The sequence below is a fragment of the Pogoniulus pusillus genome, chromosome 30 (assembly GCF_015220805.1).
Source record: "Pogoniulus pusillus isolate bPogPus1 chromosome 30, bPogPus1.pri, whole genome shotgun sequence".
Taxonomy (NCBI): domain Eukaryota; kingdom Metazoa; phylum Chordata; class Aves; order Piciformes; family Lybiidae; genus Pogoniulus; species Pogoniulus pusillus.
The window spans coordinates 17,396,128-17,408,575 of NC_087293.1; the positions used below are offsets into that span (position 1 = coordinate 17,396,128).

A 12,448-nucleotide genomic window follows, 5' to 3' on the forward strand; every position below is an offset into this window, starting at 1 on the left:
AAAAATCAAGGCTGAGGATGGAGAGCAAAGGATAACACTCAGCTAAACAGAGCACACTTGGGCTTTCTGGGTTTCTTTCACACCAAAAAAATCCAAATAACCAAACCCCTGACCTGTGCTCATTGCCTTGTTTCTAGAAACACCCAAACATAAAGCATTAAAGAAATTCTTATTTACCAGCAACCAGCTTCAGCCAAGGCAGCCAAGTCTGCTGCCTCAAACATGTGGCCAGGCCTCTTTACAAAAGTCAGACCTGAAGTTGAAAGTTCAGAATTTCTCCTCCTAGATAGATCTTGGGACCCCTGGTTATGTGCAATTCCCTCTCCCAAGGACTCTGCACGCTGCTGCTGCCAAGCCATGTTTCTCTGGGCAGACAGGGCTCCTGCCCCTGCCCACAGCCTGGCACTGCTGCTCCCGCTGCTCCTTCTCGCACTCTCTACTGCTCTCTAAGCTATTTTTCAGTGCCATCTTGCACAATGTCTATTTTTAGTTAGGAGGTGGAATAATCAGCACTGCTAGGATGCATGTGCTGATTTTCTTATTGGGACTCCACAAAGGAGTTCTCAACCAAAACAACTGGAGAGGAAAACAAACAAACAAATAAACTGCTGGGCTACTGGACACATCAAAGGAAGGCTGACATCGAGTGCTAGGAGAAGCAGGAATCCCCTCTGCTTCCTCTCAAAACTGAAAATTGTATAACCTGATCAAGTGCAAGGGAGCATTTCCAGAAGCCCTGACCCAGGTGTGGCCAAGCAATGGCAGTCCTCACTAATGAGACAGCCTCCTTCCAGAGCCTTACTTCCCCTTCTTCCTATTTCTGTCCTTCACACAACTGCCTTTTTACAGCTCTTGCAACCTTTCTGTGTTGTTAAGTGTCTCTAAGAATAGACAGCAGCCACTTTTCCACAGCTTTGGGTAGGCTGGTTGGGGCTCCATCCTACTCAATCTCCAAGGGAAGCTTCAGCTATTGATTTCAGCAGCAGGAAGATCAGGCCAGACAGCAACATGCTGCCTTCTCTTGGCCAAACACAAAGCCCTGTAGCTGACCAGCAAAGCCCTGTTTAGCTCAGGGTTTATTAAGGACAGGAGCTGGCTGTAGGTAAGCTCACAGTAACTGCCCCACTCGGCATGTGAGGCTGAGCCCACGCACCGCACAGAGGAAGAAGCTGATCCTCACGCTCCCAGGTATTTCTGGCAGCTTCCTCAATAAAGTCCTGACTCTTGAGCACTTCCAGTAAATGTCACAGGGGGTTTCTAGGCTAGAGATCTGGCTGCAACTACTCTATGAAAGAAGCCAAACCTGCGGGGTGTCTAACACCACCACCACCTCTAAGTAGAAGTGTCAGATGGAAACTGTTCTAAGGCAGAGGGTAAGATTTACACACACCTCAGGTACTACGTGGGAAAAAGAGCTCCAAGAAGCTCAGGAAGAACCACAGTACCTTTTAAAGTCTTGGCAGAGTAGCTCAGAGAAGCCAAGAATCTGTAATTCAGCAGCTGTGTGGAGAAGAGCTGAGAACACCACCAGAGTCACACTCCCTGGTAACAGGAATGCTGCAGCAGAGCCTGTGCATCTCTGCGCCAGCCCAGACAGAAATGTACGCCAAGGCTGGGATCATTCCTTATGCTTTCTGTACCAGCACCAGCCTGGGTGCTCACCTCGTGGACTGTTTTGCAAGGCACAGTACAGGGATGTAACCAAGAGAGGCAGCCCCAAGATGTTTCACAAAGAGGCAGGGATGTGGCAGCCTTGCTGCAAGGAGAGCACAGCACTTCCTGCTTCCCCAGCATTTCTTACCGTGCTCACACAGTGAAAATGCAGCTTCACAAAGAAGCATTGAGAAGAGTGCTGCGAGGTGCCCACTGCTGGGGCTGGGTAACTGGGCAATACTGGCACAGCACTCTACTGCTCTCCAGTAGGTTCTCTTGGAGGAGGTGAGGCTTTAAAACCCAGCTGGATGTGTTTGCAACATCTGTAAAGAGCAGCACACGATGAGAAGTTACTGAAGTGACCCCAAGTTCCCCATCAGCACAGCGCCACAGCAGCTCTCCTCTTCACAAAGGAGAGCTTTAATTTACAAGGCAGCTCTTGCTGGGCACCAGCAGCTGACAGAGACAGCATTTTCCGCCTGAATGTTAATTTCCTCTCTTTAAAAGGGATGTGCTTTCAGGGAGACAAACATCTCCCAGGACACACTGGAGGCCTTCCTTCCTGGCCAGTACCACGAGGCCACTTTGCAAAGCCCATAGCATTGTCCTAACCCTTTTTGAAGAGGAACATTTTCCATGGGCAGTCCGTGCAGAACTCTAGCCTCAGACACAGCCATCCAGGGCAGGGCCTGGCTGCTTCAAGCTACAGTACAGCAGCTGCTGAAGAACCCTCGGGGGAGTTTGTTCAACAACCATACAGAACGTGACGAGGTCTCCAGTGCAGTACCTCAGATTTACACAGAGTTTCCTCGTATGTGTAAAGATGATCTCCTGCTGCTCCTGCTGTGTCAAGGATCAATAGGACACCACAGTGCTGCTGTCTGCATTGTGCTGCCACTCTGCATCTCCTCCTGAGAGCCAGAGCCCTGACAAGGGTGCCCTGCTGAGAAAGGCCTTTGCTGACAACGGCATCTAGAGCTACACTGAACAGCAGCTCCTGCTGCAAAAGGCACATCTGGAAACCAGCCTCTGTGCTGCAGAGAGCCTCAGGGTGCCTTTTAAGTCCGCACTTGTTATGATACGTACTCCAGGAGTAAGAAATTCCCTGGGAGCTGGTGCCAAGGTCAGGAAGAAGAGGAGCAAGTTACTGCTTAGCAGTACAACATTTCTCACTTCCAGAGTGCTCACCCCAAGCACGGCAGAGCAATTACCAGGCAGTGATACTGCCAGGTTGTCCCTCCACTCTCCCCTTACAGCACACCAAGAAAGGATGCACCCAGTGCCAAGGGCATTTTCTCCTTTGTCTACATCTGACAAAGAAGGGAAACAAAGAGCAACACTGTGACCAGCCCAGCCCCACTGCTGCAGCACTCCAGGCAGAGAGGCAACATCCTGGGAGTAGGTATTGAGCTGCCCACCGGTCCAAGGAGATCTGCCCAGGCTGAGGACTCCTTTCCCCTATCCTGACAAGAAGGAAGCAGTCAGAAATCTTTGAGTTGGTTGTGGCAAGGGGAGGAGCTGGTACCACATCTACCAGACCACATCAGCCAGGGGAAAACACACCTATTACCCAAGTGCAGATGGGCTCCTCCAGCAGGATGTGGGAGCTGCTGGACTGGCAAAGTAAGCACTCAGCAGGGAGTGCCAGGTGGTCAGCAGTCCAGCCCTGCTTCCTGCCCAGCTCGGTTAGCCCATTTTTCACTTGTACAGGTCAGACCAGTACTTCATGTTCAGACTCTGTTCCTACCTCCTCAGTGCCAGCATCCATTTCTCCCCTTTCTCCACTGCCCTTCAACCTTTTAGCTCCCTCTCTGCATACGTTTCAGAAGAAATCTCGTACAAGACTATCACAGGACAGCAGCCAGAGTGTTCCTGTCTGTCTACCACGAGGACCCAACATCTAGCCAGGGGTGAGGAAGCAAGAAATCAGTGCTATGCTGGCAGACCTCATGAAATACAGTTTGTAAGCAAAGCAAACAAACAGGAGCATGGAAAGCAGCAGAAGGGAAGTTTCACAGGTGTCCCATGCCTACAAGGTTCTGGCTTTTCTCTTTTCAGCTGGGTGGTGCTTCCTGCTATTCCAAAGACTTAAGGCCCAAAAGACTGAGTCACAGTCATAAGGGCAACCTTGTGAGCTAACCCAAGGCCAGGCAGAGCGGTGGGAGGCTGTGGAGATGCTGGGGAGTGCCTTCACTGGCCCCGAGCCATGGCAGCTCCCAGTGTTCACAGCTCCTCAGCCCCAGCACTCCAGTTTAGCAACCAGGCTGGCACTGCACGTTGGAGTCAAGTGCTGTGAGCCTGAGATGCAGCAGCTCCCAGGATTAGACAGAGGGAGCTCTCCCTGGCTCTGCCGGCAGAACTGGGGGCTCCTTGGCTGTCACTGCAATCCCCAGCAGTGACTGTGGTCTTGCACCTTCGGCAAACGCAAACCAGGGACCCAGGAACCACACATGTAAGGGTTCTGCAAAGTAGCTGCTGCCAGCACAGCTCTGAAAGGAGAATCAGTGCTTCCAAGTGGGCGTATGAAAGGCACTTTAACTCTCAGCCCTTCCTCTGGAACAGTGTGTTCAGATGCTGTGCAGTGAATGTGCTCAGAGCAGAGGTTTCCCATAAGGACAGCTCAGAATTCCGTGGAGGAGCTGCCAGCTTGTGGCAAACAACTCATTTCCATTTTCCAAGTGTAAATATCTTTGAAAGCTTCTGCTAAACAGGCTGAAGGTGTCTCATTGTCTTGGATGGTACTAAACAGGGCACATGCTGTAACCAGGCCAGCCATACTCTGTGCAGGGAAGGAGCAGGAGCAGAGCCAGCATTATTTATAACATCAGTCCTGGTGTGCCAGCTCTCCTCAGGAAGGGCTGCATGGCCAGGCAGAGCCCTTAAGGAGCAAAGATCTGGAGAGTAAAAAGGCAAAGTTGCATCTGTTGGGGGTGCTGAGGGGAAAATGACAGTCAAACAAAACAAACCAACCAAATCAAACACTGAGGGGAGGAAAGCAGAAGGATTTGGAAGTGCTGGAGAGAGGAGGACAAGCTGGCAAGATACTACCAAGCAGAGGAGTAAATCCCATGCATTGCTGTAGCTTCAGAGGGCAGCAGCTTGGCACTCCGTTGGGACCAAAACAGGAGAAAAGTCTACAGCCTGCTCTGCCACAGCCCTACACTGCACACCCTGAGAGCAAAGGAATCTGAATCTGGTCTGAGGACCACCAATGCTGCACCCACCGTGGGCTGGGCACTGGAAAAGAGCACAGAAATTCTGCTCAAGTAAGGGCCAATTTCCCCTGCAAGGGAACAGAAGCAGGAGCTGGCTGCTCAGCTTTAGCACTCCCTGGGTGTGATAGATACAAGAATTGGAGAGATCTGTTTTGGGAAGAAACCTCATCCAAACTCTGGAGAAGTGACTCCCCTCATTTCCTGGTGGGGTGCAACAGCTTTGCCTTCCCACTGGCTGCCCTGCACCCACTTCCAGAGCCCCACGCCCTCAGAGGCATGTCTTTGAGCCTGCCTTTGCCTTTCTGATTTCTCCTCTTCCCATCTCTCCCCTGGTGAGCAGTGGCAACGGGAACATGACAACTGACACTTTCCATCCTGTCTCTAGCCTCCAGCACTCTTTGGCAACAGCCCTTTTCTGGTGCAGGGGTCAGTCACTACCTCCCAGCTGTCTCAACACTCTCCTGGGTCCCAGAACACTGTAGCAAGCTAACTCTATCCAGGCATCTCCCTGTCTCTTCCCAGCTGACAGGGCAGACTGATACAGTCTCTGGGAGTGAATTCTCATTACCTGTTGCAGCTACCAGCTTTGGGGATTTCAACTGTTGCAGAAAGAAAGGTATGGGAAAATTAAATCACTTCTCAAGTTAACTGAGCAAATTCAGCATTAGTGGAACCTTCTCTCCCTTTTCCTCTCACCTCTCACCAAAGTAGGTTTGCTTGCAAGCAACAGCCCGAGTTTGGCAGCCTGGCTGTGTGCCAGGACACGCTGGCAGCTCTGCATGGGGTGCTGGAGAAGCCAGGCCGAGGTATGACCCAAGCTTGCTCAATGCAAAAACATTTGCTAAGGCCTCCCTACCACAAAAACGACAACTCAGGAGATGCTGAGAGCCACACTACAAGCTGGTGATCAGACAGAACCGCTGCTGGGGTAACCTCCCTCTGCTCTCCTCAGAGTGCAACAGCTGCTTGTGCAGTGGATACACAGCAGGTGGAACGTGAATGGTGGCTGCAGCAGGACAGGCTGCAGGCAGATCAGCCAGGGTCTTTTAGTCAGCAGCTGGTAGATGGGATTGGAAAACAGATCCCAAACAACAAGGTGTAGAATAAACCTTATAGAAGCCAGTTGCAATCCTCACTTCCTGGAACACAGAACTTGAGGTGCTGGGTGCTGCTGACCCTACACACTGAGGAACAACAAGAACCCCTCCACCAGCTGTGCAGAAGGGATCTCTTCATTCGTTTAGAAAGAGGCCCTGCTTTGGCCAGTCTGCACTGCCTGTACAGTGCCTGGGTAGCCCAGGTGGAACCCTGATGTGTTCTCCAACTGCAGGAGAACTATAAGCAGATGGAAGCACTTAGTCAAACACTTGGCTGAAAAGTACAAGTTTACAGCAAGCCCACAAAACAAAGCAAATCAAACCAAAATGCCCTCAGTATCCAGACAGCACCACTCCAGCCTCCAAGAGGAAGGCTGCTCGAGTGGACCACTCCAGAAGGCTGCCATGTCTGTGTGATGCTAAGCACATTACTTAGGGATAAATTGACTTTAAATAAGTCAGTCAATCAGTGACTGTTTCCAATGTTTTCCATTCCCTGGGTGCCTGCCTGGAGTGTTAATTCTTGGCTGCAAGTGAAATTAAAGGGATTTCATTTCAAATATGAAGAAAACTGCATTACAAGTCAGAGCCTGGCCTTGCAGAGCATTGTGCAGCTCACATTAAGCACCCAAAATTAGCAGATGCTTTTCCTGCTCTCTGCCTGCCTTGATTACCTGTGGCTAGTGAACATACCATCCTCTTATCTCACAGGAATCTTGCAAGGATAATTAGGGCCTATGTAGCATTCCAGCTGTATTTGGAGTCAATAGTCATGTCCAAAGGAAATGAGCACTCCTTGTACTTGGAGCTGGTCCTGTAATGAAGGTGTACACAGGACTCCGGAGAAACCACTGAACCCAGGAACATCTTTCACTACAGACTGAACAGGGCAGGACCCCTGCTGAAAGCAGTACACGACTGTAACTGAAAGTACCAGAAAGATTCAAGGCAAGGCTGTGGGCACGAGGCAAGGCTGGAGAGCCATGGTCACTGCAAGCTTCTGAATGCCTTCACAGCCTCAGCACCCTGTCTGAGTGGTGCAGACAGGGCATGTGCCAGCTTGTTACCTGCAGTTGGATGCTGATTGCTAGGCTGGTCATAAAGAGAATCTACAATTTTCAGAAGCAATTGCAGGCACTTAAGGAAGCAGTAAAAAGGGCAAGGAGAGAACTATAAATGCAAACCCATGTAAATGCTCCCCCTACACCTGATTAGCAGAAGAGGCAGTAGGAAAGGCCTCATCCATCCTGGTGCTTCTGCTCCAACACATTTTATGTGCTTTAGTCACTGATGTCTTTTCCACCACAGCAAAAGCCAACTAACAACTCCCAGTGACAGAGAGCTTGTTTGGGAAACACTGCACCCAGATATCAGTGAGTCTCGTCCTCCTTGTCACTGACTGTCCTCCAAGAGCAGCACTGTCACTTGTGGGACAACTACAGACAGGATCAGCTGAAGCACTTGGGCTTCACCAGCAAAACCTACTCTGTAGCAGGGCACCTCTTCCGCTGGAAGCTATAAAGCATCTCTTCATAGTCAAAGAGAAGAGAAGAGAAGGAAGAAGTCATTTCTGCTGAAAAACATTTTTTCCAAGGCAGCTTTCTGGTGTTATTGAGGTAACCTGGAAATGAACCACTGCTAAGTGCTTCTAAAAGCTAAATGCTCAGATTCAAGGGAAGAAAGAAGATGCAATGCCAGGCAGCGCCAGTCGCAGCCTCCATCCCAGGCTGCAGCAGCGCACTCTCCGCGCAGAGCTCTCGGCCACACGCAGCCACACTGCACTCTTCCTCTGCCCTGAGAAACACAGCCTGGGAACCTCAAGCCAATACTAACAAGCGCTTGGAGCTTTTCAACCTATTAATGATCATTTCCTTGCCCACAAGCCTCTTGCATATCACAAGAGCTCTCAGGGTGAGAGAAAAAAACATCTCAGAACCAATGAAATAAAGCATAAGCAGCCAACTGGGCTCCACACTTCACAGTCAACCAGAGTTAAGCAAACATCAACATTCTACACACTTGGTCACACTGAAAGAGATCTTGACAATGTATTTCTATAAATAAGAGAAGAAACAGAATGCTGTCTCAAGCAGGCTTCTTCATTTAAAGGTCAGCCTAGAAAGAGTAAGGGACTATAGGACATGGCATCAACCAATAAAGAGCAATAAAGGGGTGCATATAATGACTGCTAAGTAGCAATAGGTTGTGGAGCCTGTCACACTCTTGAAATCACGTTAATGTAAGATAAAAACTGTCTGATAAAGGTGATGGTGCTGATTTCCACATACAACACCCGTCTTCTACCACAACACCTTAACCAAGAGAAGGCAGCACAGATATTAAACGCTTAACTGACTGACTTCAGAGTGTGACTGACAGTGTGAGAACTGGAGGCACTGGGTTGCACTGTTTGGGCAGCACAGCAGGGAGGGAGTGACACTTGTCTTTGTGATACTAAGCATTTTTATGAGTGACCTGGCAAACCCAGAAATTCGAAATTACAGAAATACTAAGAGAAGCAGCTCTACACTCTAGGAAGCAAAAGGATAAAGAGCAACAAAGGTTGAAAGCAAACGTTCCAGCTGAAACAGAGGCGCTGTGACTGCCCAGAGAGAAGAGCCCACAGCTGTTTCGCAAGGCTGTGGTCCCTGCTAAAGCAGCCCACCCCTTGCAAAGCCAGGAGGCCTTGCTGGCTCCGGAAGGCAAGGAAGGACTCACTGATTTTGTAGATTCCAGAGACCCTGAGGACAGCGTGTCCCGGCTGCCGCGGCTCTTGGAGCTGAGCTGAGGGGAGGAGGAGGGCGAGTCGTCGATGTAGGGCATCATCTCATGGTGTCGCCTCTGCTCCTCCGCGCGGTCGGCATCGTAGGCGTAGCTCGGTGGTGTGCCACTGAATGAGGCATCTGGAAAACACAGGTAAACAGCTGGCTGGGCACAGTCAGGGCGGGCAGCAGGCGGGCCGGGCAGCCACCTGCCTGCCCCATTATCAGCACTTATCAGTCAGTGGTAGGTAACTGCAGACCAATGGGAGGCGTAAACCAAATTAAACTCAGGCTGTCACCAACCTTCACTTCCCTCATTCTAAGTCCTAAAAGGTAAAGTTACCCCTGGCAGCTCTCTCCTTCAAGCTCCCCTTCAAAAGCATTACCATCAGAACTTCCTAGCAGGTGCCATGAAAGTGATGCAGTCTGGGGTCACGAATGCAGCACGTTAGGGTAACAGACCCCAGGGGTTATCTGGAACAAGGACAGATGATGTCCCTGAGAGAAGCTGGGGACAACCTCACACAGGAGGTACCTGGGTCTGTCACCTGCCATGCCCACGAGTGTCCTGTGTGTACCAGTAGTAGCCATGCATGGTCACTGAACACCGAATGGTAGAGCTCCTCCTCTTTCAGCTCCAGGTCATAAAAAGCCACTCTGCTCCCCTCCCAAACATGCAAAACAGCCAAGCTAGAGCCACTTCTCCAGCAGCAGGTGAGACTTTGGAAGACAAAGCCATCAAAACCCCCACCAAACCAAACAGCTTTTCTGTCTTAGAAGTTTAAAAATATGCAGGAAAGTCTCACTTGAACACAAGTAGAGGCACTTGGGACTTGTTTTCACAAACACCCAGGTAGTGTGGAGATAATCGGCAGCAGCTGCCAGGCATACTAATAATCCTGTTACACATCACCGAGGCAGGCTGGAGGAGGAACATGTTCAAGCCCACTTTCCTCTCTCACAGCAAACTCAGCTAAAGCATGACTCATTCCAGTAAAGGATGTGAACTTTGTGTGGCTCACTGAGGAGGGAGAGCTGGTCTAGGGAATTTGGGCAAACAACACACTGAAAATCCAACAATAAGCTCCTGTAGAAGTGAACCTCTGTCTTGGATCATGCCAAATACCACCCAGCTGAACCAGGGCTCCACACGAGGCTGCTGGGCTGCTGAAGGACCATGGCTATGTTATTTCAACAAGTTCAACAAGTTTTACGTTGCCTCCTCACATGGCATTGCCTTGTGCTCAAGCTCTCAAGAGTTCCTTAAGACTCATTAGATTGTGCAAGACCACAGGAATGGGAGGGGAGAAAAACCTGATGGTAAGGTGGTCCATGTTCTCTGAAGGGACTTCTGACTAAGTGTGTGAGGTTTCCAGAGCTGCCCAACCATTCAGAAGCCAGCCTGTTAAGTTGATTGGGCAAACAGAGGCTTGACAGGATGTTGCTGAAATAGGGATGCTCAGTCACAAGAGACTTTTAGGTATCCCACAAGCTAAACAAATTTCAGAGGGGGATTTTCAAAAGCTCTTTGGCTAGGAGAACATGGAAGAGAAGACAGCATGGCCTGCACCTTGCACTGCCCAGCCCAGAGGGGTCACACTACAAAGTAAACATCCCCCCTCACACATGAGATGGCCTTGTTCAGCCAGAAGGTTAAGGGGCTTGCTTGGCTCTACATAGCAGAGCTCTAAACGGGAAGGAGGATGAGGATCTCCTTCCATCTCTGTGCTATTTATGCCATAACAGAAGAAAATCAAAGCAGACAACCCTTAACTGTAAAACTTCAGTGGAGCACCACACGTCTCCCATGCAGATGCTCCTTGTGGACTCTCCAGCCTAAGAAGCCTGCAAGATGTTACTGGCAATTTAACATTACCATCCCTTGGCATCACTCAAGGAGGAACAGCAGCACTGAGCAGAGCCTCCGTAGGTTCGTGCCTCTGATCAGGTGAGCCTGTGTCCTTCAGGGCTTTCTTCAAACTGCTCTTCTCCAGAGCGGCTGCAGAACCAGGACCACGCTGCTCTGCAAAGCTAAGGCAGGAATGTCTCCTGCACTCCCGATGCCCATTTCTGAAAGCCATAGTTTGTGCAGCTCTGCCAATGAGGGAGTGAGCACAGACTGTGATGTATTAGCAGCAAGGCTCGCAGTGAGTCACAGAGCTTTCACTTTCCTCACTTTCTCCTGCTAAAAAGCAGGCTTCACACTTCTACCTTCCACTGCACCTTCTCTTTCCTAATGCAGAGGGAAATCTTGATACTGAGAGGGCAGGTGGAGGTTCACTCCTAGCTTTGCAGCAAGTCTGTCTGCCTCTGAATCACAAAAATGAAAATAACAATCTCAGCAAGGAATGAGCCTACCAGTATTAAAGTCTGCCAGGAGATCTGGGTGCAGAAAGCTCCACAAAGAATTTAAAACTTTATTTCTCTATCCTTCACACACTCAAGAGCTTAGGAGCAGTTATAATCCCTCTTCTTTCTGTTATTACTGCATACAGCACCAAAATTCACCTATGGAGATGCTCATTATCTGCAGGGCAGGAGGACCTTCTTGCTTTTTATTCCACCATGCTTCCCACCATCAGCACAGCACTGCTGCAGCCAGGCACGATGTGAGGCAGACCTGTGCCTGATTAGAGAGCACTGTTGCTAGGGAAACTGGGATAGTCAGAGCTCCTAAACCCAGCACAGCACAGGCTGCTCAGGCTCTACCTAGAGCAGAGCTGAGAGCCAGAGCTCACCTGCTCAGACACTGCCAGCTGCTCTAAGTGCTGCTGTTGCAGACAGCGCATGGAGGCAGCAGCAAGGACACTCAGTTCTTGGCCAGGGTCTCAGGTAGGGTAAGCACTAAGGTGTTCTTACTCCTCATTTAGGGGCGGCCACTAAGTGATCAGCAGGAGAGCCATCAAAGCCAGAGGGAGGTGAAGCGCACGAATGACAGACGAGTGCCGGCAAGGGACAGCTAAGACAACACAAGCGTGGGCACAGGAACACGAGGGGCTCAGACACGCTGCACTCGGAGCACCAGAGAGACACTGCGGACGCTATGCCGCGTGTGTCATGCTTCCCTCGCCTCACCAGCAGCGTCCTCTGTGGGCAATCTGCGAGAGATTCCATCCCACAGAGAAGAGCAGCAGCTGTGCCTAACAGAAACGAGCCCACTCAGCACCTGAGAGCAGCTATTTTAGCACTGGACCTTTGACATTCTCTCCTCCTGCACCAGCAGGAGCCTCAGGTGCAGTGAACTGCCTGGGGCTACAAAGGCTCAGCATCAACACACATGCTCTGCTGAAACCCTCGAACCTTTACTTCTACCTTTGCTTTTGACAGCGAAGGCCTCCCTGGCCTTGCTTTGCTCCAACTTTCATGAGCCTGTTCCACCATTCTCCTCCTCAGTTACTGTTTCCATCCTCTTACCTCCTCACTCAACCCTGTCCCCTTTTCATTTTCTTTTGGCTTTCTCAATTTTAATCTTTATTTTCTTTATTTTCCTTTTCCTCCCTTCCTCTAAACTGCTCTTCTCCATTCCTGCCTCAAATTTCACCTGGCTGGAGGGTAAGGAAGAATCTAACAAATGTACAGCCAGTGACAAATGCACTGGCACTCAGAGACAGCCCAGAACAACTGTTGCCTACTCCCTTCCTGCTGGGTGCCACAATCACTCTTGGGGAATAGGAAATCAAGTCATAGATCTAACTTGGAAGCAGGAAAGGAAAAAGAAATT

General features: G+C 50.2%; 1 protein-coding gene across 2 annotated transcripts in view; it reads right to left on the reverse strand.

Annotated features, from left to right (window-relative positions):
• Nucleotides 1–12,448, reverse strand: part of BCR (BCR activator of RhoGEF and GTPase) — a 90,105-nt gene that overhangs the window by 38,517 nt on the left and 39,140 nt on the right. For both annotated transcript variants that reach the window (XR_010307902.1, XM_064168849.1), the window contains exon 2: nucleotides 8,684–8,868. Coding sequence is in view for 1 of the 2 variants with exons in the window: in XM_064168849.1 (XP_064024919.1) it covers nucleotides 8,684–8,868 (185 nt within the window). In the remaining variant the exon portion in view is untranslated. The remainder of the gene's footprint in view (nucleotides 1–8,683; nucleotides 8,869–12,448) is intronic.